This window comes from Rhinatrema bivittatum, chromosome 4, assembly GCF_901001135.1.
Source record: "Rhinatrema bivittatum chromosome 4, aRhiBiv1.1, whole genome shotgun sequence".
In the NCBI taxonomy this organism is placed as follows: Eukaryota; Metazoa; Chordata; class Amphibia; order Gymnophiona; family Rhinatrematidae; genus Rhinatrema; species Rhinatrema bivittatum.
In genome coordinates, this window is record NC_042618.1 from 219326142 (window position 1) to 219350156 (window position 24015).

The 24015-nt window shown below is 45.1% G+C and overlaps 1 protein-coding gene across 1 annotated transcript in view; it reads left to right on the forward strand.

Moving 5' to 3' along the window:
* Positions 1-785: 785 nt before the first annotated feature.
* LOC115089383 (sodium-coupled monocarboxylate transporter 1-like) overlaps positions 786-24015 on the forward strand; it is a 127266-nt gene continuing 104036 nt past the window's right edge. Inside the window, 3 exon segments of the mRNA XM_029597475.1 lie at positions 786-1131; positions 1133-1297; positions 4900-4965. Of these exon segments, the coding sequence (XP_029453335.1) occupies positions 946-1131; positions 1133-1297; positions 4900-4965 (417 nt within the window). The 5' untranslated portion in view covers positions 786-945.

Sequence of the window (24015 nt, forward strand, 5' to 3'; positions counted from 1 at the left end):
GCATGGGCATACAAGACTTGTGCCCCAATTTGATTAGCCAGGTCCCTGAATCTCAATCAAGAGAGAACAGCCCTCTGCTTTCTGTCTCATCCCTTCCTCTCATCAGTAGATTTAACCCTCCAGCAGTCCCCTAGGCATTAATATATCTGGCTGCCCTTCCTCTGGTAGGTTGTGGGATCCGCATCTCCCTCTGAAATTGTGAATTGTGGGCAGCCTGGAGAGGAGGGGGCCTTGATATTGCATTTCTGGCCATCACAAAATATTGACGGGGCAATGCAGGAGCAGGGCTTCCAGGGACAGGGTGAACTTATGATGGTAGGCAGGGCCGGTAGGACATATTAGGCGGACTAGGCGGCCGCCTAGGGTGCCGGAATGGGGTAAGGCACCATAGATCAATGTGAGGGTGCCATGTTTGAAAAGGGAAGGAGTCATGTAGTGTGACATAAAGGTAGGTGAGATCACTGCCTAGGGCAGCAGGACATCCTTGCACCGGCATTGGTGGTGGGGATGACTATCTCTAGGTAGTTGCCTACTTTGTCTATTGGGAAGTTCGCCCCTGCCTGCAAAGAACAGTATAGGAAGGGGTGAGGCAGATGTCAGGGTTGGGGAAGTGCCGATACAATACTGGCAAAGAAAAGCCCTGTGAACAGTATAACAATTCTTGCCACACCTGCTTGGGACTGAAACTCTAAACACAAACAGTTTCTAACAGAGTACATATTGTCAAGAAATGAATGCGCATACGTAATGGACAGTGAGTCAGAATAACATCCCCAATAATTTCCTGTTCTATTCTTTTCTCCACTGAGATCTGTTTCTGGATCTCCCTAGCCTCTGTTCCTTCTCCTCAGACTCTTCCTGAATTTCTCCCTGGGCTCTGTCTTCAGATCTCCCCAGGATCTATCGCCCTTTCCCATACTCTCTGATCTTTCTTCTTGCTCTCCTATGACAATGAGCTCCCTCCGGCCCATTGGCTCCTTCACTGTCTGGGACTATGTGGTGTTTGCTGCAATGCTGCTCATCTCTGCCATCATTGGCATTTATTATGCTTTCACTGAAGGTGGAAAGATGACCTCCAAGGATTTCCTGATGGGGGGCAGGAGCATGACCGCCGTGCCGGTGGCTCTGTCCCCTTGTCGCCAGCTTCACATCAGCTATTGCTATTCTGGCTGTCCCTGCTGAAATATACCGATTTGGAGCCATATATAGCATTTTTGCAATCACTTATACTTTGGTGGTCATCATTAGCTCAGAGTTCTACCTTCCTGTGTTTTACAAGTTGGGAATCACACAGTTCCTATGAAGTAAGTTTCTTTCTATCTTTGATATTTAAATAAACAGTAATGGAAGGTTATAAATGTATAGTGCATCCATACAGACATATCAATGGAGTTAGAAGAAAAGAACTCAATATATTATCCACTGATGGGTAGAGTGGATAAAGGAGAAGGGACATTGGATGAAGGATGCTTGTAGTTTGTACTTGTGGAAGTAAGAATTCTGAGACAGAAAGGAGGTGGTGCACTGCATCCATAAGGCCACTACAATTGAATTAAAGGATAATTTAATTTTAATACCCACTAAAAGGCAAACTTTTTTCATCCAGTGTTGAGCAAGTGCTCTTCTGCTGGGCTGCCAGGATAAGAAAGAAGCCAGAGTTTCACCAGTAAGCCAGCTTCAACATCCCACCCTTCAGCTGCTGGGTACCCTCCATCTTTATGTCCAGCATTCAGGAACAATTCTGGACATTGACTCATTCCCCGTTTTGTCAAAAGGGCCACATGACGTGGCAGCAAGAACTGCTCTGGTGTAGCTGCCCTAAAACAACAATGGTTGTAAAAAATTGGTCAAGTAGACAGTTTTTTTTGACTTGATATTTCCAATGCACTTTAGCAGTGATAGCATTTTTTCTTAACAATGAGTGTTGGTAGTTACAGATATTATATTTAACAACTGATGCATCTGCATGATAAGTCTACATTAAATAATCAGAACAACAACTTTAGTTAAGAAGTTCATATTATGCTATGGTTGCTATGAGCAAGCATAGTGGCAAAATCTTTGTTTATGCAATACAGATGGTGGGGGGAGATGTATGTTTATGGATTTGGTGATGATGTTCAGAGAGGAAAGAATACTGCATTAATAGAGTATAGATGAAAACTAGACTGTAAGTGCTGATAGAGGTGTTCTAAAAGTTAGCTTATTAAGTGTACATTCTTAATTATTTAAAATGTGTTATTTATATTAAAAAAAAGCTCAGTCTAGTATTCTTTACTATAACACAGAAAAATATATTCTGTCTCATAAGCAAGTCCCCATTAAAATAAAAGGGGGAGCCATTTAAAAAAAAAAGTATATTCAAAGAAAGAAATATAAACTTAGCCTGATTCCTCAATAATAGACTGATGGTAGCCATGTCCAACTTCAACAGCTCTTATCCAATAAAAAATATTCTAGCTGGGACTGGTCCAGGAAAACAAACACACTTTTCTGGTAGATACTCAAACATTTGCTTGGAAATTTAAGGAAAAATGTTGCACTAAATCTTTACCCTATCTGAACCAAAAGAAATGAAAAGAATTGCCCAATCTGGAATATCGTCTCCAAAAATGTTGACAAGTTGGGACTATCAGGAAGTAAATTATCCATCTCTTTCTCCTCCATCCACCCCCTTCTTATATTTGGGTACAGAGAAAAGCTTAGAAATCAATATTTTCCTATCAGCAGATATATTCAAAATCTCAACATATTTTTTATATAACTCATGAGCTGAGATTAGCCTAGAAACAGGAAATTAAGACATGCAAATTTTTCACTCTCAACCTATTTTACAGGGATTCTAGATATTATTGCAAGGATAAACAATCCCTTATTTGAGAAGTCCCCGAGACAGCTTGAGATCCTGAACCAGATACTGTCAACTCGAGTGTAGACAGACGTGTTTATATTCATCCAATGTAATCTTGGTGTCAACCAGAAAACTAGCAAATTGAAATTCAAGTGGGTTAAGGTTGTATCCATTTTAGCAACCAACCTCTACATATCAGCAATTGAAATAGTAGCAGGTTCCACAATATCACAAACTAGTCCCTTAAAGGAGGATACAACAGATGAAACAGTGTCTGCCACACTTTCAGGAGAAACACTCATATTCTTTAAAAACTTGAATTCCTCCTGGTTCCATCTTGCCGGACATAGATTAGCCTTGACAGGTAGCAAGCCTGTTGGCTGAGGAGGGGGCTGAATCTGGCCAGGACTTAAGGAATCCCCAGATGAAGACATTTCTTGAATAGAATTCCTAGAGGCTGACTTACCATACGCTGCAGATGAGAATCCATACAACCCCTCACAGATGATATCCCCAGAGAAGTTATATCATTCATCTTCCTGTTTCTCTCCATCAAGGATCCTAATGATGATATCACTGGGCACGAGGTAGGAGAGACAGCAAACTCCTCCTGGAGCTACCTTGATAGTTCTTGGTCTTCCACCCTGCTGCCAGCAACAGGCTGCCTCCTTCATTTGTGCTCCCGATGATGATGAATATTTTGTCTGGTAGGGCATCAAACAGTAGGGATGTGAATCGTGTGCCCGATCGTTTTAACGATCGGGTTCGGCTAGAGGGAGAACAAAATCTGATCGGTAGAGATGTGAATCGGAATCTGTTCCGATTCCAATTCACATCGCTAATTTTTTTTTAGTGAGGCCAGAGCAGATAAAAAAAACCCCACCCCAACCCTTTAAAATTGACCCCTTAGCTTCCCCCACCCTCCCGAACCCCCCCAAAACCTTTTACATGTACCTGGTGGTCTAGCGGGGGGGGGGGGGGGGGGGGGCCGGGAGGACCCTGTGACATAGTGAGGGCAAAGGCGATCGGTGCCATTTTGAGTACTGGCATCCGACCAGCCGGAGTGCAGGAGGTCGCTCCCGGACCCCCGCTGGACTTTTGGCAAGTCTTGTGGGGGTCAGGAGTAAGATGCCCAAGACTTGCCAAAGTCCCTGGGGTCTCTGGTGGTCCGGGAGCGATCTCCTTTACTTGGGCCGTCGGCTGCCAGTAAGCAAAATGGCGCCGATCGCCTTTGCCCTCACTATGTCACAGGGGCTGACCGTCGGTCCCTGTGACATAGTGAGGGCAAAGGCGATCGGCGCCATTTTGAAACCAGTCCAGCACCAAGGGTATGAGTGCAGGGGATGGATCCCGGACCCCCGCTAGACCACCAGATACATGTAAAGGTTTTGGGGGTGGGGGGAAGCAATGGGGTCATTTGTAAAGGGTCGGGGTGGGTTTTTTTTTATCGGGCCATCGGCACCATTTTTATTAATGGCAGCCGATGGCCCGAGAGCGGGAGATCACTCCCGGGACTCCCAGTAGATCACCAGGTATTTCTAAAAGGTTTTGTGGGGGGTTCGGGAGGGTGGGGGAAGGTAAGGGATTAGTTTTAAAGGGTCGGGGTGGGTTTAGGAGGAGTTTTGGTGTGCCGGTTTTTCCGCCCTCCCTCCAAATAACTCCCGTTAGTGGACACTAACCCCATTAATGATTTTTCACGATAAATCGGGGGAATTTCTATTGTTTCGCGCACTCTAACGATTTTTGACGATTTAAAAAAAAATCTGACGATTTTTTTAAATTGTCAAAAAACGATTCACATCCCTATCAAACAGTAGTGTGATTTTGTTTGTACTTGTTCCTTGACTTAGGTGGTGATAACACAGCCAGATTTTGGTAGGAGTATAATATTTTGGGTTATTTATTGGGCTGCCACAAAAGGTAGGTTGCACCTGTCAGGTTCTAAACAGGAAGCTGAGGAAAAGATGGGGATCATCTGTACTCATTTCTGTTGTTATGGTTTTGAATGCTATGACCTTGTAATTGGAATGCCCATGTCTTGTTCTCAGTATTTAGAACTTCGATTTAATAGATTGGTTCGCCTGCTTGGAACGGTACTTTTTATTATACAAATGGTAAGTAAACCCTTTGGTTGTTCTTAGACATTTTTGTAGCTAAAGCTAAATTCATTCATTTAGAAAGAAAGCATCTCAGATCATTCAAACACCAATAGTAATCAATGACACTTTAACAATTAACTGTCTGATAAAGTACGTGATCTGGGAGTAATAATTGATAATGAGCTCAGTCTAAACAACATGTAATGCAGAAGGTAAGAGAAGGATATGGGAAAATTATTGATATTAAAACGTTTGAAACCACTATTAAGTCATGTGGATTTTAGAACTATGCTACAGTACTTAATATTTACATGTACCGATTACTGTAATGCACTTTTATTGAGTTTACCGGCTTCTACCTTCCAACCTTTACAAATACTACACAACGCAGTAGCAAGAATATTAACCGGCAGCACAAAAAAGGACCATATCACTCCCATATTAGCAGACCTGGCTCCCAGAAGAATACCGAATACAGTATAAAGTTCTTAGCACACTTCACAAACTGATGTACGACGAACATGCAAGCTGGCTCAATACTACAATTCGCTTACACATTCCTCAAAGGGTGCTTCGATCAGCAAACAAAGGCTTATTATCAATTTCATCAATAAAAACAGCACATCTCACACAAGTCAGGGATAGGGCCATCTTACTCACACAGCACCAAAAATCTGGAATACAATGCCAGCAAACCTCAGACTGCAACAAGACTATAGGCAATTTAAGAAGGACTTAAAAACTTGGCTATACACACAGGGGTAGATTTTAAAAGGGTTACGCGCATAGGTTATGTGTGTAACCCTTTTAAAACCCCCCTGCGTGCGCCAAGCCTATTTTGCATAGGCTCGGCAAGTGCCGAGCAAGTCCGGGATGCATGTAAGTCCCAGGTCTTTGCTAGGGGGCATGTCAGGGGCCATGGGGGCCGGCCCGGGGACGTTCCGGGGGCGTGGCCGAAGCCTCCGGAACAGCCCCTGGTTGAGTGATGGTGTGCCAAGCAGCCTGCTGGCGCGCGTGAGTTATGCGTGACTCACGGCAGGCGTAACTTTGTCAACAAAGGTGGGGGGGGGGGGGGGTAGATAGGGCTGGGGAGTGGGTTAGGTAGGGGAAGGTGGGAGGAGTCGAAGGATAGTTCCCTCTGAGGCCGCTCTGATTTCAGAGCGGCCTTGGAGGGAACGGGCAGTGCGCACAGGGCTCAGGGCGCGCAAGTTGCACCAATGTGCACCCCCTTGAGCGCGCTGACTCCAGATTACTTTTGTTTGTGCCTGGTGCATGAACAAAGTACGCACGGGCGCACTTTAGAAAATCTACCCCACAGGCTTTTAAACAAATGGAAGGTGATTCCAAGAGCAAATAGTTGGTATTTTCTTAATATTTATGGTTTATGATTTTATGTTTTATTCTTATTTATTTTATGCTCTTTTAATGGCTTTATTTATGTAATTAGGTTTTAAGTTTTATCCTTTGACGTTATTTATTTTATTATTTTACTTAAACTTTTATTAACATTTTGAATTATAATCTTATTTTATACTTTTACTTTGTTATTTGTAAACCATTGTGATGGTGTCTCCAAACAACGGTATAGAAAAACTTTTAAATAAATAAATAAATGTACAGTGTTATGGGCTGGGATTCATACCTGAGAGTAGTTTGTACTTGGGCTGGAACAGTTCAATGTACTGTAGTTCTAGGAATCATTCATCTTGTATTATGTGATCTGCACTGGACAAAATATTTTGGGAAGTTCCAGAACACAAGATTTCTAACAAATAAATAATAAATAAATAAATCTGTCCCCCAAAAAGAAAAAAATCCCAAATCAGTGCAGTTTACTAATTAATTCAGGGCCATGTCAGTTCATAGTTGATGACTATGATGATGACAAACAGTGCAGTGCAATGATGATGATGATGATGAAGGAAAAAGACAATACTCCTAATGAAGAGGATGCCATTTGTTGTTCATATATTTCTGGACTTCTGGCACCTTTGCCACTGAATCACCCAATAGGAATCTCAGGCATGAATTACATTTAAAGGTATTTTTTGGCAGGCTTAGACAAAAAAGAGAATGTTGGCTCCCGATCAATCATTATTCTTTTTCTGCCAAGGCTGAAAGTCAACATGTTGTCTGAGAAACAACCCTTTTGTGTGTGCAACTTCGAACTTTATGCACAAACTTCTGAAAATGAGTGCTCTGCTGTTTTGGTTATTTCTAAAAATTGGCCTTTTCTCTCCAAAAAATGCATTATTTTCAAATGAATATACATCTCTGGTGGCAAAGTAGCTCTAACAAAACACACAGCTCTTAGTGCTATTTCTTGTTAGTGTGCATGATCAAATTTTAGCAGGGACACAAAAATGTTGTGGTACTTATTTTTAACAATTGTGCACTCTGTACATCCTTATCTTAGTGAATTGGATGTTATATACAATTTTATTGTGCATGCCAAAAAAAAAAAAAAGTCTAGCATACAATTTAGTGAATCTGCGCTTACATCTTTGAAAATGTACCCCATTCTGTTTAAAGGTGGTGATTTAACTCTACTGTTTGTTCATTTTGAAGTTAAGCTGTTCTGGATAATGGAGTTCATCTGTAATAAAAGTTTTTATGCCAATAACCTTCAAAGGAACTCATGGTTTGTTTATTTTGGAAAGAATATTATGAAGCTTGTATAAAATCATTTTTGTTGAAAAAAAAAGCCAAAGAAATAACATTGGGATTTCACACGCTGCTAGATTTTCAGAGTTGTACTGAAGGGTTTTCAGAGGCTTTGCTTGGGGTCTTGCTGATTTTTATGGAGATTAGGTGGGATATTGGGAGAGGGAGTAAAACTTTGATGAAAAAAAGCAAAAAAAAAAAAAAAAAAAAAAAACCTCAATGCAAAAGTTGCCAGAAAAGTGCACATTACTTTGTCTTACAAACCAAATACCAAAAAATAGTATAAGCCACCCAAAAAAACCTATGTCCACATAACTTTAAACAGTGACAACAAAATTAGGTAAAGCACTAACAAAACTGGATCTCTAAAAAGTCTTTTACACTCATTAAAGTTTTATGGAACATTTTATATTAAAGACCATAAGCAAAACACAAACAAGGAACCCAAGGGGTATACTGTATATATATATATATATTGTCATAACCCAGAGACACTACTATCTGCATACGGGTCCCCAATCATCATCCAGTTCTTTATTCTTCTTTTGCCACAAAGAAAATATATTTGTGCATGAAAAAGAAATCATGTTCTAACATACCAATATTATTACCACAAAACTAAAATGTCTTGACCATTTAATATATGTAATTGACCATGGTTCCTACTGCCTTAAACATCTGTAATACATCAGCAGATGAAACAGCACTCAGTAAGAGAAAAACTGTTTAGTCCTGTTTTGTAAAAAATTTATAAAGCTAGCTACTATGTGTCCTTGTGATAACCGTGTGTTATAAAAGGTAAGAATAACAATCTCTGAAGAGTCATCCCATAAAAATGGGCAATGTTTGAGTTGCAAATATCTAAAGCATTGTGTAATAGGAAGCACATGTTTGCTCACAAGTTCCTGAAATGTTTATCAATTGTCCATTTGCCATTACATCCCTCAAACACCACACTTCTTCAGTGCTGCTGTTTCCAGTAAAAATGAGTCTTGATTAATTTTTTGGATGGGATAAAACCAAACAGATGAACCTTCTGAGTAGATTTGATAATCATATATCTGTCCAAATGTAGCAAAGCTGGATGTGAATCATATATAATAGGCCACATTATCATATAGAATAGGCCGGTCCAAACAGATCATTGCAGGAGATAGATAGTAATTGAAAGGTGTAACAATATCTCAGTCTAGTTTAACTATCTCAATTCAGAACCTCCTTAACCCCTGCAAGCCACTTACATCCCTGCCACAGGAAAAATACTTGTTGATAAACAAAAAATAATGGGGAAATCCACCTTCTTCGTTTGATTGCTTTAACACATCCAATGAAATATGAAGGGTTTGGATTTCCATAAAAAATTTGAGAGGATTCGTCTATTTTAAAAACAGTTTTGAATAGATAGAGGTAACTTGTGATACAATAATAATTTTAATTTACTTGACACTCTCCTACCAAGAAATATATATAATGGTGATCACCGCACACAAGTCTCCATATCAGATTCTAACAGAGTTCCCTTATTATAGGACATGGTCATTACTAAATTATTCTCAAAGCGAACATGTAGATATTTAATTCCATCTTTGATTCCAAAGAAAAAAGAATGACTCAAACAGGGAATGAAAATCTATGCACAATTGAGAAGTTCTATTTGCTCCATTTAATTTTGTGTTGTGGGAGTAGACCCTTGAACCTGAGTTGGAGCTGGGGCAACCCACAGGGAGGAGCCCTGTAGGCCCCCACCGTCGGCAGGCAGAGATGGCTGGAGCAGAGGCCCAACAGCAATTTCACTATACCAGCCCTAGTTCCAAGTAGGTTGAGCCCTCGGGTGCTGGATTGGCTGGACTTAGGTGCAGGCCGCTGAGGAGAACGTAGATCTGTTGCATGGAGTGTCAAGGCCAGCACAGAGAGAAAAAGAGTCAGTATTGGCAGTGGTTGGGGCAGGCAGCAAGCAGCAGAGACTGATGCAGGCTGTAGTCAGAGGCAGGCAGAGTTTGTTCAGTGTCATGGTTTGGGCAGAGATCTGGGCAGGCAGAGTTCAAGCAAGACGATGAGCAGGCAGTGTCAAAGGCAGGCGGAGCCCAAGTAGTATCAAGGCTCAATCCGAAGTCAAGCCAGAAGTCCAAAACGAAGTCAAAGTCAGGAAAGGAAGAACATCAGGACAGATGAGACACTGAAGTCAGATGAGGGGAAGCAGACCACGAAGATGAGAACTCAGAAGACCAGATTTGCAAGGGAACCAGGAACAGAACACAGGAACTCAACAGGACACACAGTGGAACAGGAACCAGGAGGCAAGTCTCAGGACTTGGAACCATGGACCAGGAGGCAAGTCTCAGGAACCAGGAATGTAGAGGCAAACTGCTACTCCAAAGGAGTTGACCTATTCCTGAAACATCGAAGGTTTGTCCAGGCAGGCTCCATGATGTCATCAGAGGATGGATTTCCCGCTGCGGGCCCTTTAACTTCTCGGCAAGTTGGGCGGTGCATGTCTAGGAGGCACTGCAGCAGGACCCGCGGCAGCATTGGGTCAGCCCAGGCTGTGCCGCGTGGGCAGCCACACCTCAGCCGGAAGAATCTGCTGCGCATGCAAGGAGGCTGATGACAAACAGGCCCAGGCTGGAGGTAAGCATGAACAGGCCATGGTCTGCCAAGTGCCTCAGTACCCCCTCCTCTAACTCCTGCCAACAGATCTGGATTTCTTGGGGTACGAGGCATTAAAATTCCTTCAGGAGGTTTTTGTTCAATATATTGATGCAGCTCCATGTATTCCCCTCTGGCATACCCCTCTCATGAAATCAGGTATTTCCCCTACCTTTCCTGGGCTTAATGTCTTACGTCCAGGATTTCTTCCAGGTATCTTTTTTCAAAGGATATCTCTTGAGGCTCGGGAGGTTTCTTGGAGGGCAACATAAGAAAGAACTGGAGGCTTGAGAAGAGAAACGTGGAACATATTGTGCATTCCTAAGGAAGCTGGTAGGCACAAATGGAGGTTACCGGGCCCCACCTGGCAGGTGATGTGGAAGGGCCCAATGTAATGGGGTGGGGGGTGAGTATCATGGTAGGCATCTGGAGTCGAATATGATGGGTGCTAAGCCAGACCCTGTCCTCTGGCTTAAATTGTGGCGCAGGTCTACGGTGGGGCATCTGCGGTTCTTTTAGCTCTCTCTCTGCCACCTTCTGCAGCATCTCCAGGGCAGACCCAGAGTTCCTGGATCTCCTAGGCAATCAATTGGGCTGCAGGTTTGGGGATAGTCAATGGAATCTGTAACAGGGGAGATGGCTGACTTCCATACACATTTTGAAAAGGGGATTACTCCGTGTGTGGAACTGATTTGTGAATTGTGGGAAAACTCTGCCTATGAAAGAAGTAAGGCCCAGTTGTCTTGGCTATCATTCACATAGGAAGCCTTTCAGTGTCCTATTGGACTGCTTGGACTTGCCATTAGCTTGGGGGTGGTATACTGTCATATAATCCAGGGTGATGTTGAATTTTTTACAGAAGGAGTGCCAGTTACTTGGCTGTATACTGAGTTCCCCCAATTAGAGATAATATGTTTGGGCAAGCTGTGCAAGTGGAAGATGTGGTGAGTGAACAAGAAAGGCTGGGAAGAGGAATAAAGTGAGCCACCTTTGAGAACTGGTCGACTACGACCCAATATTATGCAGCCATTAGAGAGGATGAGATCCACCACAAAATCATTGGACATATGGGTCCAGGGTTCCCTGGGACTGGCAACGGCTGTTACAACACCCAGGGTCATCCCACTAAGGGTTTCTGCTGTGCACACGTGGGACAGGATTCTACATAGGGCCAAACATCTCTCTGCATTTGGGGCCACCAATAGTATTTCTGGAGCAGTGCAAGAGTTTGGGGCCCATCCAGGGTGACCTGTTGACAACGGAATCGTGGGATCCCTTTAACACTTCTTCTTGGAGTTTGCATGGAACAACCATCTTCCCAGATGGAATGGTCATGGTGAAGGCCAGGAGGATCCAAGCCAGATTGATAATGTGCCTGGGTGGATCCGGGGTGTCCTCTGCCAGGAAGGACCAGGAGAGGGTGTCAGTACGTCAATTCAAAGTCAAAAGAACAGTGATCAGTGTGCTTGGCAGGCTTTCAGTCGTTGAGCATGTTGAAGATGTTCTAAGATTTTGTGATCAGTGTAAATAGTAGTGCGATGTTGAGCGCCTCTCAAGCCAGTGGTGCCATTCCTAAAGAGCAAGCTTGATGGTCAACCGTTCCCTGTCACCAATTCCTTAATTGTGTTCCATGGAGGAGAATTTCTATGAGAAGAAGGAGCAGGGGCGAAAGAGCTCCATAGCAGAGTGTTGACTCAGTACTGCTCCTACCCCCACTAAGGAAGCATCGACTTCAAGGATACAAGGATAAAGGGATGTGTGGAGGCACGATTATTGTAGGAATACATTCTTCAATTTTTGGAAGGCCTTCACTACCTTCGAAGGCTAGGCTTTGGCATTGGCTCTCTTTTGGGTGAGCGCTGTGAGTAGAGCCACAATCCAAGAGTGGTTAGGAATGAAATGCCAGTAATAGCAAAACCTAAGAATCTTTTCAGGGAGTGAAGACCGGAGGTATGCAGTCATTTTTGGATGCACTTGATCTTGTCTGGATCCATATGGAAGCCCTTGCTGGAGATGATGTATCCTAGGAAAGGAAAGCTCTCTTTCTCAAAAAAAGGCATTCTTCCAGCTCTGCATATAGTTTGTTATCTAAAAGCATTTGGAGAACTAGGAAAACATTCTAATGGTGGGAAATGAAGTCCTTAGAGAAGATGAGAATATCATTGAGGTACATGATGACAAAGACCGTAAAGGAGGTCTCTAAAGATTTTGCTCATCATTTTCTGAAACACAGCAGAGGCGTTACATAACCCAAAGGGCATTACCAGATACTTGTAGTGCCCATCCCACATATTGAATGACATCTTCCATTCATCCTCAGGTTTGATCCGAATTAGGATGTAGGCCCCATGGAGGTCCAGCTTTGTAAATACTTTAGATCCCTGGAGACAGTCGAAAAACTCAGAGATGAGCAGTAAAGGGTATTGGTGCTTCTTCATTATTGTGTTCAGCCCCATGTAATCAATACAGGGGCATAAGGAGCCATTTTTCTTGGATGCGAAGAAGAACCCTGCTCCAGCAGAAGATATGGAGAGTCTAATGAAACACTGGTCAAGGTTTTCCTTGATGTACTCTGACATTGCTTTAGTTTCCGAAGCAGACAAGGGATATATTCTCCTCGAAGTGGTTTGGTGTTAGGGTAGCAGATTGGTAGCATCAGTTGTACACCCTTTGGGAAGGCACAGTCTCAGCCTCCTTCTTGGAGAACACATCAGCATACCTGGTACACTGGGGAGGCAGCCCAACCAACGTTGTCACCAAGGGCAAGCGCGGTAGTGGTTCAATGCGTTGCAGACACAAGTCGTAGCACAGGGAGCCCCTGCATTTCAGCTGTAGCAAACTCCAGTCAAAGTGAGTAGTGTGAAATCGCAGCCAGTGTAGCCCCAGCACAATAGGATATACTGCCTTGTCAATAACATGGAAGACTATACTCTCCATGTGGAGGATACCAGTGCGGAATGCCACAGCCAAGATGATCCAGCCGGGGAAATGCTCCCTGTGAATGGAGGAGATGATGAGGGACATCTTCCTGACAATTACAGGAAGCTGTAAGTGGTCTACAAGGACTTTCATGATAAAGTTTCCCCTGGCGCTTGAGTCAACTAGTTTCAGGGTGGGAAACTCTTGGTTAGTCACAGTAATAGCTACTGGAAGGGTCAATTAAGGAGCTGGAGTCGTGAAGCTTAGGAGCACCTCCGCACTATATCTTAGGCTTGTTAGTTTCCTGACTTCAGAGGGCAGTGCGCAAGCTGGTGCCCAGTCTTGGCACAATAAAAGCAATGGCTTAGCTTGTGGTGGAGCCTTTCCTCAGGGGTGAGGCATCCTTGTCTGAGTTGCATCAGTTCTTCCGATTATGCCTGGGATGGAGCTGTTGCCAGTATGGGAGAGAGGGGGCATGAAAATGAAGGAGCCAACACAAATTGTCTACATGGTGGACGAAGCTCCCAGGCTCGCTGCTGGAGGTGGCAGTCAATTTTCCCTGCCAGATAATACACAAGCATCCAAAGTTTCAGGAAGTTCACAGGTAGTTAGCTCATCCTTCACTCGGGATGTCAGTCCCTCCATAAAGATGCTATGGAGGCTGTCCTCCTTCAAATGGCCAAATTCTGAAGCGCAATGGCACAGTCCTATTAAGGGCTGTTTGCCCTGACAAAGGTGCAGAAGGTGCAAACCAATTGTGGCCAGCCAGCCGGATCATCAAAAACAAGTTTGAAGGCCTTGACAAATTGTTGCAGAACTTGTAGAAGGGGATCCCTACACTCCCACAAGAGAAAGGCCCAGGCCAAGGCTTCCCATCCAGAAGAGATGATGAAGGTGGTCTTGACAGAATCAATGGAAACAGTGCTGGCTGGAGGGTTCAAGAATCCATGGCACTGCTTTGGATCTCCAGCCACACTGGGTAGAGGAACTGGTAGATGTATCATAGGGCAGCAGGTGGTGAAGAAGCATCTGAGGCTGCCATTGCATCCAGGCAAGTGCTGCGTCACTCCATGCGAGCCTGCCAGGAGCTCAAGAAACTGCTGAAGCTGCTGGATCGTCTGTGCCAGGTCGGGAATGGCCTGGAGGCCTTAGAGGTCTGCTGAGTCCATGGTCTCGGGAAACTTTTGCAGGAATGGACCCCTGGACCAAGGTAGAGTTGGCACCAACCCATAGGGAGGAGCCCTGTAGGCCCCCCACCATCGGAAGGCGGGGCTGGCTGGAACTTCACCAGTATCAGCCCTCGTTTCCAATAGGTTGAGCGTTCGGAGTGTTAGGGGCCAGCTTGACCTTAGGCACAGACCTCTGAGGAGACATAGATCCATTCATAGGGTGTCACAGGCAAAGCACACAGAGAAGCGGAGTCAGTACAAGCAGTGGTCGGGGCAGGTGGCAAGCAGCAGAGACTGAAGGCATGTTGTGGTTGGTGAGGCAGGCAGAGTTCAATTCAGTGTTGTGGTTTGGGCAGAGGTCTGGGCAGGCAGAGGTCAAGCAAGACGATGAGCAGGCATGGTCAAAGGCAGGTGGAGGTCTAGAAGTGTCAAGGTACAATCTGAAGTCAAGCCAGGAGTCCAATCCAAATCAAAGCCAGGAGTCAAATCCAAAGAGGTGAGGACAGGAGAACAGCCAGACAGATAGACACTGAAGACAGATGAAGGGAGGTCATACCACGAAGACGAGAACGTGGGAGAAAACCAGAACGTTGCGAGGGAACCAGGAACAGAACACAGGACATCGACAGGACAGTAGGGACACACAGCGGAACATGAACTCAGGAGGCAAGGCTCAGGAACCAGGAACAAGGAACGCAGAGGCAAACCGCTTTCTCCAATGGAGTCGAACTATTGCTAGAGGCTTCCGAGGTGTGTCCAGGGCAGGCTTTTTATACTGGAGGCCCCTTGATGTCATCAGAGGGCTCCGCAATGGATTTCCCGCCACAGGCTCTTAAATACCAGCACGTCAGATGCCGTGCACACCTAGGGAGGCACTGCAGCAGGACTCATGGCAGTGTCAGCATCGGCCCAGTTGCAACCGCGGCAGGCAGCTGCGCCTTGGACAGAAGGATATGCTGTGCTGCGAGGAAGCCGACGAATCGGACCCGGTCCAGAAGTAAGCACAATGGGCCATGGGATGGACTCATGGTCCACCAAGCACAACATTTGTATTTTAAGAGAGATAAAAGATAATTCTATAACCTTTAATAAAGTGGATTTAGAAGGTGTAGGATTGGGAAAAATAAAGTAAAATGTCATCTGCATTAATCAATAATTTATAACAATTTCCTCTTATTACTGTAATGTCAGGAAAATAACCCCCCAGAAGCAATTATTCTTGGTCAGCCATATCCATCTGTTATTCCACCTTTATTTCAGTTCGATAGGAATACAATCTCCATTTCTCAGAGTGCACACAATCTAGGTGTAATCATTGATCCTAATTGTCGATGATACCTCAAGTGAAGTCAGTTGTTCAAAGTTCCTTCATAAAGTTAAAACTTTTGCAACATCTTAAACCTCTATGAGATTGAGTGAATTTCCATACAGTGCTTCAAGCTTTAATTCTTAATGGTGTCAATTACTGTAATTCTCTTTATTACGAGTTACCTCAAAATACTTTCAGGTCTCTTCAAATTCTCCAGAACTCCGCAGTTCATCTTTTATCTGGATTACATTTCTGAGACCACATGACTCCAGCTCTTAAATCATTACATTAGTTACCAATACATTGAAGAGTTCAATATAACACAGCAGTCATTATTCATAACCTCCTTAATAATATCTCTTCTCCATGGATTGCCTCAACATTACAAATTCACACCCCAATTCATACTCTTCGCTCTTCCAGTCAGTTTTCATTTGAAGTCTCTTATCCAAGGTTTGCAAGATTATGTGTGACACGAGAGCGCTCCTTCTCTATTTTCGGGCCTAATTTGTAGAATTCACTCCCCCTCACAATATGCCTTATGCAAGATTCAAAAATATTCAAAAAACTTTTACAAACTCGTCTGTTTAACAAGGCCTTTGCCAGCATTGGCTAAGCTTCTTTGTATTACTTTACTGTAGATAGTTCTAAGTCTTGTTTTCTGATTTTGTCTGCACTATTGTTTAGATTGATATTTGTATGTTTAAGTTTATGTATGAAGTAAAATTTGTGCGTGCGTTTGCTGGTGCGTGCACATGGACACGTCAGTTTTATAACATATGCGTGTATATGTGCATATATGCATGTGTGTTATAAAATCGGTTATCCAGGTGTACGTGTGCACAATTTTATATTGACACACGCATGTGCATGCGAATGCCCTCTCGAGCACATAAGTGGGGGGAATTTTAGTAGGTATGCACTGTGATGCAATAGGCCTTTTTACCAGTTCGCTCCCAGTTCGCCCCAGTAAAGGAGAGGACTTCCTAAACCACCTAGCTAAATTGCCTCCCTTTTATGCTATTAGCCCCGAACCTTAAAACCTCGCTGACTAGCCTCGTTTTTTTAGTTATATGACTAACATGCCATCCATAGCAGAAGTAAAGTTACGCGGTAGGGGACCCCAGGTGAGCACTTGTATGTGCAACTAACTACTTATGCGCTGACTTCATGGTGTAGTCTTGGCCTGCCCATGTCCTGCCCAGACCACACCCACGCCACAACCCTTTCCCAGAAATCCTTTTTATGCGCATTGCGGGAGATATGTGCGTGGCTGCGGTCCTTTTAAATCTGCAACGGCTCACACGAGTCCGTGTCAGACGCATATCTCCTGGTTTTGGCACATGGAAGCCTTTGAAAATTGACCAGTATGTTTTTATTGTACCTGCCCCAAACGTCTTGCTGAAGGGGAAAGCATCAAACATTTTAAATAAATAAATGTTCTTGTGCATCCAAACAGCAGGAGCAGAGGGTTGTAAAGGAAAAATTAAAAAAGCGGAAGTTGCTCAGATGTAGAATTATTACAAAATATTTTGACAACGAATAGAACAGTTTAACTATAGTAATAAACATATTCCTATTTCAAACCAGTATATTATGTTAAAAAGAAAGTTCACTTTAGGTGTTGCGGTCCTGCCCGCGAGGAGCGCGGGCAGGCTCCTTACCTCAAGCGGCCAGTTGGGCCGCTGACCAACCTTCCCTCTGCGGCAGTCGTGCCGCTGTGTCCGGGCTCCTCCCCGCCTGCCTCTTGCCCTGCGCGGCAGGGCCAACCCGCCACAAGCTCTCCCTCGCGTCGGGACCCTCCACTGACCGTTCCTGCCATCCCTGACGTGTTGCAGCCGCTCCCGGGGTCTCAGCCGGCAGGGAAGCCGTCCCTGCCGTTGCCTGCTTCAGCCCTGGGTCCTTGAACCAGCAGGGAGGCCATCCCTGCCAGTGCCTGCATCTTCCTACGGCCTTCCTGCTTCAGTCTTCGCAACTGGAAGCCGCTCCCTGCAGCCTGCCATCTCTCCAGCTTCTGGGCAGGGCTGCTCCGCTACCCTGCCTTGCTTCCTTGGGCCTTCACGTCGCTGAGGATGCCACCAGCTTCCAGCTCTCTTCTCTCCAGCTTCCATAGGCACGGGCGAGCTCCTGTTTTTCTAGGGCCAGCCAGGTGTGGCCCCTGCTGATCCCTCCCTGGGCGTTGTCCTCTTCAGCCCTACAAAAGGGCTCAGCGTCCATTCCAGCTTCGCCTTCGCAAGGAGTTAGACGCTCCTGGGATCCTGCTGTCCTTCACTCCAGGAGTCGTCCTTGTTCCAGCTCTTCTTCAAGGTCCTGTGTTTCCTGTTCTTTGTTGGAGCTCCTTGTTTTGTCTAGATGTCCATGTTCCAGTCCAGATGTCCGCCTGCTGTTCCTGATGTCCATGATCCAGTCCTGAGGTCTGTCTCCTGATCCTATTCTATGTTCCAGTCCAGATGTTTGTTCTCTGTTCCTGATGTCTGTGATCCAGCCCAGATGTTGTTTCCCCTGATCCTGATGTCCGTGATCCTGTCCAGCTGTCCTGAACACCTGGTTCCTCATGCCACTCTTCCTGGCGTGCCATGTCGTGGTCCGGGCGGGCTGAGTAGGGGCGCTTCATGGTGCAATGCCTTCCTCACCTCTGCAGCACTAGCCTCTGGGAGACTTCCGCTTCTGTCTTATCCCTGTCTAACGGAGTCCCTTGTGCTTGCTCCGTCCGTGCCACAGAACTCTGCCAGAACTGTAACCATCCCATCGTGGTCTGCGACCAGATACTGGTTGGCTGAGTAGGGCGCGCCTCGGTGCAGGCCTCTACAGCTTCTGAGACATGCTCCGTTCATTGCTCCATATCTCATCTAGAGGCTCTTCGAGGCCAGTGTGGTCTGTGACCAGTCCCGCGGGTGGACTGTGTAGGGGCGCGCTGCGTCACAGTCTCACCCCAGTACTTGCCTGAGTCTTCTGAAAGCCTTGTATCCTCGTTCCTGAGTCTCGTCTGTGCATCCAAGTACCCTCATCCTGAGTCTCGTCTGAATCTCCATGTTCCAGTCTTCGCTGCCCTTGCCTCCATCCGGCCTGCCACTTCTTGCTGTACTCTGCGGCAGGTCCGAAAGGGCTTGGAATGGTCAGAGGGACTGTTCATAAGACCACCATTGTGGTTGCTGGTCTTCCGAAGCGTGCAGGTCCGGAGGAGGGTCAGTATCTCCAGTAAATCTATCTTCAGTTCAGCCTTGCTCCTGTCCAGCTCATGCTCGGCATGCCTCGCCTGCCATGGCACCTCTTTGGAAGTTTCCTCTGGGGTCAAGCCGTGGCCCAAGGACACACATCTCCTGGTAAGCCAGACCGCTCTCCTAGCGCTCCGTAACATTATGTGGTCGAAAGCTTTTCCCAGATCTATGGCTACTGCAGGAAAAGACATAGATCTCTGGTCTATAACCAAAATGCTTCTGAAATGTGGTCAAACTTTGGGTCACTGAGAATGAAAATGATGCATAAATTGGTTGATTGTGGCTTTAGTTTTCTAGATATGTTACTGGGTCAGTATATACACACCTTTGACTTGGGACATGCGGAGGATAAGTGATTTAAGAAGGGAAAGGATTCTCAAATTAAAACCAGAAAGCTTTGACTGAATCTATGAATAATCTATGACTGGATTTGGACAGTACTTGCTTTTTGGCCATCAATTCCATTTGGTCATGCAGTCCATATGAAGGAAACTTGTGACAACATGAAATGACGTTTTAGGTACATAAACTATGACCAACAATCAGTGGCAGCTTTGTGCAACTTGAAGGTTGTTGCTCTCTTGCTTGGTCTGCAGACTGGATACACAAAGTACTGCTGTTTCCTCTGCGGATTAGATAGTTGTGGCAACAGATTTCCACTATGTTAATAGTGACTGGCCATTTAAACAGTCATTATAGCCTGCGAGTAAAGTGTTCAGCATCCAACACTTGTTTTAAATCAAGGAAGATTTTGTTATCACCCTTATACATCAAACTGGGTCTATGAAGAACTTTGTCAAGGCCATGGATAAAACTAAAGCAGACTTTAAGTACCCTCAGTGGTAAATTTCTAAGGTTAAATGAAGCTAAGATAAAGGAAGGTGTCTTTGTTGGACCTCAGATTGTGAACTTCTTGAGATACCATGCATTACATGGCAAGGAAAAGATGGCATGAAAAGCCTTCTAATTAATGCTAACAAAGTTTTCTTCGAAACAAGAAGGCAGACAACTACTAGGAGTAGGTGGAAAGCCTTCCTCAAGGTATACAAAAGTCTTGGCTGCAAAATGTCACTAAAGATACATTTTTGCACTCTCATCTACAATTTCTTTCCACCAAATAGCAGAGCAGTAAGCGATGAACATGGGAGCGATTTCACCAGGACATTGTAGCAATAGAAAAATGGTATAGGGGAAAGTGTCCATCAAAGCTTGCAGACTATTGCTGGACAGTGACAAGAGATGTTCCAATTAATGAATCCAAGAGACAAGCCAAGAAGAGCTGAGTAGCCACTGAATAAGGACTAAACTTTGTGTGTGTATATATATATATATATATATATATATAAATATATATACATAATCAGCTGAATTTTCAAAGGAGTTACGCATTTAAATGTAACATACCATTGAAGCAATTTTCAAAAGCCTGCATAAGTATACTTATCATGGGTAAAACCTATGGACAATTAAAAAGCATATATTGTAGCAATTTTCAAAAGTTCACTTACATGGGTAATGTTATGGGAGCATGCCCTTCAGGCCCTGTTAGGAGCACGGAGGCGAGGTCCCATCTCAAGGGAGAATGTAGCCCTTGGATCACAGCGTGGCTCAGAGAGGAGCCCCAAAACACACCGTGAGAGGTGAGCTGGTACGAGCACGGGTAGAGCAGGAGCAAGGCTGGACTGAAGACAAAGCAAAGAATATCCGGAACAGAAACAAGGCAGGCTCAGCCCTCCACTGGCCTACATGCACCAATGAGACCCAGCAACGCAATGCTGGTCTCCAGAGTAGCCCTCCGGCCACTCGATAGCCCTTCTGGACCCACCGCTTGGGAATGACGAGTGTGTGAGGCCAGATGGAGGCTGAGGGCAGGAAGAAGAAGAAGACTCAAACGAAGACTCAGGATACTCGGAGGATTCAGACGTAGACTTGGATATTGAGGAGACTCGGATGAAGACTTGGATACTTAGGAGACTCGGACAAGGATTCAGGTTACTTAGATGACTTGGACAAGGATTCAGGTTGCTCGGTGGTTTCAGGCAAGGATTCAGGAGTCAGGAGAAAGTAATGGCTGAGAACTGCATCACAGCACGCCCTACAGAGCCGCCCATGGCTGGTCGCAGACCTCGCTGAACGTGAAGCAGTCTCCAGGTGAAGACATGGAACTTGAGACTGGAACATGATGACGATTCAGTAGAGGCCTGGACTGGGTCATGCCCTACACAGCCGCCAGTGGCTGTTGCGGACTATGCTGAAGCGGATCAGGTTCTGACAGAGTCTTAGGCATGGACAGAAGCAGGCACAAGGAGCTCCGAAGACCGGGACAGGATTCAAGACTTAGGATTCAAGACTCAGGATTTTCAGAAGCAAGGCATTAAAAACATGAGTCTTCCGGAGGCTTGCACCGCAGACAAGAAGAAGGCCTTGTACCACAAGGCGCCCTACACAGCCCCCCATGGGCTAGTCATGGACCACGACAGTGGCACGCCAGGAGAGGTGGACAGACGAGGTACCTGGGAACTGGACGAAGAGCTGAAGAAGAGATGAACGGAGTCAGGACAGGAACATCGGACATCAGGAACATGGCACCTCAGGACACGGACATCAGGACATCTGGAACAACAGGAACATGAGACAGGTGATGAGGGAGCTCCGATGAGGGACGAGACCAGGAACATTAAGGAGACGAGGTTCAGGAACATGAAGAACAAGGAACATGAAGAACAAGGAACATGGATCCATCAAGGCACAGGAAGACCACGGAGGACCTGGATCCGAAGAAGACCACAGACGCTGTGAAGACTGGATCCAAAGGCCCTGAGGGTCAGCAACAAGGCCCTTTTATAGGGCTGATCCAGCGAAGACTGATGATGTCATCGACGAGGGCCAGGGCTTTTCCCGCCTCTGACCCTTTAAATATTAAGAGAGGCGCGCGCCTGGGCCTATGGTGAAGCAGGAAGCAAGACTGCATCGGCAGCATTCCTGCCGCGTGGGAGGCCCGGAGGACAGTGGCGGCGGTGGCAGCCCTGCTGCGAAGAAGGAAGCAGGCAGTAGCAGCGGCTTCATGCCACAGTGAAGATGAAGGAGGCATCAGGCTGAATGGTGGCACTAGGACCGCGGAGGCCCCGACAACGCCGGCGGCCTCGGGACGCTTTTGGGAACGGTGTCAGCGGCCTGGCAGGTCGCAGAAGGTAGGGGACTGCCTGCGGTTGTTGCGGGCAGGATCCTAACAGGTAAAGTACATTTACACCTGTAAAACTCAATTTTAAGCATACAAATGCTTTCTAAAATCAAGTTTAATAGTTTTTGGGCCATTTCTTTCATGGTAAATTTTATTTTTATAATCATTTGCTGATTTATTTTTAAAGTGTTTCATAAACAGAAGAGGAGAATATTATGCAACCATAAATACAGAAAAGACCTAAGTTTACAATTTATGATTAAAACTCTACTATCTACTCACTAAACTAACTACACAAGGCATAGATGTAAAAACTTAAATATCATGGAAACAATAGACAATCAGCTGGTTTAATTGTCATATTTGAATTCAGCACATCAGTATCAATAATAAAAGGCATATTTTCTCACAGATGAATTCTAAAAATTTGTATACCAGCAGATTCGGCAATATGATTTAAATGCCCCCAAGTCTTGTATTATCCACAACCAGTCTCCCTTTCAAAAAAATCTGTCTCATCAGGATGAATTAATTCATCCAGCACCTTAGGTATCCAAATAGCTAAAATTTTAGCATAAATCTCACAATCAGACTTGATAAGTGAAATGGATCTATAATTATGACACTGCAACAAATCTCTCCTCAGTTTACCTAATAAAATAATAAGAGCTTCAAAAAAACATACCACTAGCCTTTCCTTATCTAACATTACCAAATAGAGCTTAAGCAATTTTGAAGAAAGGAATTTAATACATTTCTGATAAAATATAACAGACAACTCATCGCTCCCAAGTCATTTTTTTTTCGAGTATTTAGCTGATTAATAACTCTCACAACTTCTTGCAGTGAGACAGATTTCTCCAGTTGCTCAGCTGTGGAATTCTCCACATTCAGGTGAACCAATTTATCTAAAGATTCTTGGAAGACAGCTCCTTTCATTTATAAAACCCTGAATGGAATTCCAAAAAAGGACTTCCAGGCCACGTGATTCCTGCAACACAATATGGTCGCTGACCGCATAGCCCAGAGTCAGGAGTCAAGATGTTGGCCATCTTCTGACCCTGATCCAGTTGGCCTTATGTGGGGTCAAAGGAGGTCGGGCCAGTTAGGGAAGTGGTTGGGTGAGTGGATGATCTATCCAGGCCAAGGAGGAGGACAAATGAAAGCAGAACCGGCAGTGGACTTAAGGGGGCCCAAACGAAGCATGATTTTCAGCCTCTTGGTTCGCTGCCCACCTGCCAGTACATATTGCTCTGTTCCAATGTGCATCTTTGCTCCTGCCACCAGTTCACCACAGTTCAGATGCTAATCAGCCAGCACTGCCTCCTCTCCCACTGAGTATCCTGCAGCTCAGATTGCCACAATCCTTTTTAAAACAAATTAAACAAATTAAATAAATAAATAAACAAACAGACAAATAAATAAATATATATATATGCTCCTTTAGCCCAGCAGGACAGTCTTAAGGGCTGTTGATCAAAAATAAAAAAGAGAGAAGGGGCAGACATGCCAAGTGCCATGTGATTGGAGTGGCTCTCATGCATGCAGGCAGTGAGCTTCTCCTCTCTCACACAGATGAGCCAGCACAGAGCAGCAGGAATAATGGGGTTCCCCAGGTCCTGCCCAGGAATAGGATCATGGCAGCAGGGCTGGCAGGTTCAGTGGCCAACGTTTCCATGGAGTATATTAACTGGACACCCCTCCAAACTTGAGGAGCAGGGGTGGCAGCTGTTACCTTTTGAGTCTGAGGACAGGAGGGGAGGGGACAGCTGTCAATCCACTGTTCGTTCATCATTCTGGTTCCTAATGTTATGATTTGTGGATCCTTAGGCCGGCTAGAAGATGGTGATGCAACTCTGAGGGGGGTCCCGCATCGAAATCGTAGCCGGGAGGCAGACTTGAACCCGAGTTCCAAGAGAATATTCACCACTGGAAGCCCGAGGTCCCCCCGGGAGGAGC